Source organism: Aureococcus anophagefferens (assembly GCF_000186865.1).
Source record: "Aureococcus anophagefferens unplaced genomic scaffold AURANscaffold_445, whole genome shotgun sequence".
NCBI lineage: Eukaryota > Pelagophyceae > Pelagomonadales > Pelagomonadaceae > Aureococcus > Aureococcus anophagefferens.
The window spans coordinates 1-2,830 of NW_008705924.1; the positions used below are offsets into that span (position 1 = coordinate 1).

A 2,830-nucleotide genomic window follows, 5' to 3' on the forward strand; every position below is an offset into this window, starting at 1 on the left:
GGGAGCGCCGCGACGGCGCGCCGGTCGAAGTGCTTGTCGCCGTAGGTCCGCGTCATGGCGAGGGCGTCCGAGAGCGTCGTCGCGGCGTCGCCGCGGCCGACGAAGTGCTCCGCGACCGCGCGGAGCACCGGATCCCAGTCGCCGTCGTCGAGCGCGCCACGCGCGACGTAGAGCAGCCTGTCGCCTCCGATGAGGAACGCCGGGACCTCGACGCGCACGGCGTGCCCGCGGATCGTGTGGACGACGTGCAGCGCGTCGCAGACGCGCGGCCGGAGCCCGGCCGCGAACGACGCCCACGCGGCGCCGCGCGCGTCGTAGAGGTCCCGGCGCTCGGAGCGGAGCCAGCGCTGCGCGCGCGGGAGGAGCGCGGCGAGCTCGTCGTGGAGCGCGTGCCGGGAGAACTGGACGCCCTCGTGGAAGGTCTTCGTCTCGACGAGCTGCGACAGCGGCCGCACGCCGACGGCCGCGAGCAGCGGAAGCGTCGACCCCGCGAGCGCGTCGAACGCGCCGGCGAGGTCCCCGCCGGTCGCGTCGACCGGGACGCCGGCGAGGCGCATGGCCCCCAGGCGCTCCGCGAGCCACTCGGCCTCGCCGCCGGCGGGCACGCCGAGCACGGCGAGGTCGACGCGCTCGCGGGCCGCGGCGCGGGCCGCGACGACCGCGATCGCGGCGGCGACGTCGGCGTCCGCGAAGAGCGTTTCGCGGAGGCCCTCGTCGTCGTCGATGACCAGGATGCGATCGCCCTCCGCCGCGGCGAAGGCGCCGCACGACGTCGGCCACACCTTCTTGCCGCGGAGCAGGTGCGGGAGGAACGCGACGTTCTGCTCGGAGAGGCGGCCCGCGAGGATGGCGAACGAGACGACGCGCAGCACGGCCTCGACGTCGGCGCACGCGCTCGCGTGGGGCACGTCGAGCTCCGCCAGCGCCGCCGCGATCGCGATGTGGCCCGCGAGGTCGTGCGCCGTCGGGACGAGCGCCCGGGGCCGTCCCGACGAGACGCCGTCGTCGTAGCAGCGCGGGCAGGCGTCGGCGCCGCGGCTCCCGAGGCCGTCGCCGTAGCACGCGGGGCACAGCCTCCGGCAGAAGAAGCCCTGGAGCGAGCCGTAGTGCCGCTGGAGCACGCGCGGCGCGGCGGCGGAGAGGCCCCGGTGCACACATGAGTCGATGACTCGCGAGTGGTCCGCCCAGACGCAGTCGCTCAGCGCGTAGAACGCGCCCGGGACGACCGCGCGCTTGCCGTCGTCGGCCTCCGCCTCGTAGCGGTAGTCCGGCACCCAGGTGCACTTGCCGCGGGCGAAGAACTCGCGGATCGCGGCGGCGGCGCCGCCCCGCCGCTGGAGCTCTTGGTAGAGCAGGCGGTACAGGTTCTCGAAGTGGGCGACGGTCGCCTCGAACGGGCCCTCCTCCGCGGCCCAGGTCTCGAGCACCAGGAGCGCGTCGCGCGCGCCGAACGAGTCCCGGAGGCCGAGCGCCGCGTACGGTCTCGGGCTGTCGCGCGCGGCGTCGCGCACGCCGTCCGTCGGCACGGGCACGCGCGGCCCGTAGAGCTCGGAGAGGCCGAGGAGCGGCGAGTACAGCTCGCGCGGGCGGAAGAGGCGCGTGGCCCCGCCGGCGGCGCCGGGCACCCATCGCGTCTCGGCGAGGAGCGTCGCCGTCGAGCTCGGGACGCTCGCCCGCTCGCGGGACACCTGGCTGGGCACGAGCCCCGGCCCCTCCCGCGCGCCGGGGCGCGCGAGAGTCGCCGTCGTTTTTGCCATGGGCGCGGCCCATCGCGCGGCGGCGCAGAGCGCCCGGACCACCGCCTCGTTGGCGGGCTTCGCGTCGCGCGCGAGTTCTGCGAGGAGCCGCTCGAGCGCCTCGCTGTGGACGTCGTGCGCGACGACGCGCGCGTCCCCCACGCTAAAGACGTCCCGCGCCGCCGCGGCCCAGGCGTCGGGCCAGGCGTCGCGCTCGAGCATCCGCGGCGCCGGCTTGGGGAACTCGACGCAGCCGACGAGGCGGAGAAAGTCGAGCCACCCCGCGGCCTGCTCGCGCGACGTCGCGAGCTCGTGCAGCGCCACGTAGCGCCACTCGAGGCGCCGGGCGAGCGTCGAGAGCTCGCGGAGCACGTCGAAGGCGCCGTGCTCGTGGGCGAGGAGATGTCCGCGGCCGCGGGCCGCGCCGCGCCCCGGGGCTCGAAGGGGTGCCTGCCCCCCGGGCCCGCCCGCGCCGAGACCGGCACCGCGCAGCCCCGGAGCGCCTCGAGCAGGCGGTCGCGCTTCGAGCCCCGCAGCGTCAGGAAGTAGGCGCGCGCGAAGCGCCACCGGGCGTTGAGCCGCTTCCGATCCTCTCCGGCGTCGGCCGCGGCGAGCGCCGGGAGCACGTGCTCGAGGCAGACGGCCTCGGCCGTCGCGTCCTTGACGCCCGCCGAGCGCAGCACGCTCACGACCATGGGCCGCGCGAGCGACGGCGCGAGCACCGCCGGGTCGACGACCGCGAGGTCGGCCCGGACGGCCGCGAAGCCCTCGAGGGGCTCGGCGCCCTCGCCGCGGTCGACGTAGATCGGCGCGGCCCCCGGGGCCCCGCGCCCGCCCCCGGCGAGCGGCACGACGGCGAGCGACCGGAGGCGGTCGCGGTCGGCCGCCGAGACGCCTCCCGCGGGCGCGGCCGCGCGGTAGAGGAGCGCGGCCCACTCGAGGAAGACGGGCGCCCCGAGGTCGTCGGCGTCGGCGAGCGCCGCGGCGAGGCGGAGCGCGTGCGAGGCGTCGAGGGCCTCGACGCCCAGCGCCGCCCGCGTCTCGGGCCGGAGCCGGTCCTGGAAGGCCTGGTCGAGGCAGGAGCGGCCGAGCAG

General features: G+C 77.6%; 1 protein-coding gene across 1 annotated transcript in view; it reads right to left on the reverse strand.

Annotated features, from left to right (window-relative positions):
• Positions 1 to 14: 14 nt before the first annotated feature.
• The window catches only part of AURANDRAFT_68829 (hypothetical protein), a gene marked incomplete at both ends in the record, with an annotated part of 6,870 nt that continues 4,054 nt past the window's right edge, over positions 15 to 2,830 (reverse strand). The window contains 2 exons of the mRNA XM_009044561.1: positions 15 to 2,123; positions 2,216 to 2,794. Coding sequence (XP_009042809.1) covers positions 15 to 2,123; positions 2,216 to 2,794 — 2,688 coding nt within the window. The remainder of the gene's footprint in view (positions 2,124 to 2,215; positions 2,795 to 2,830) is intronic.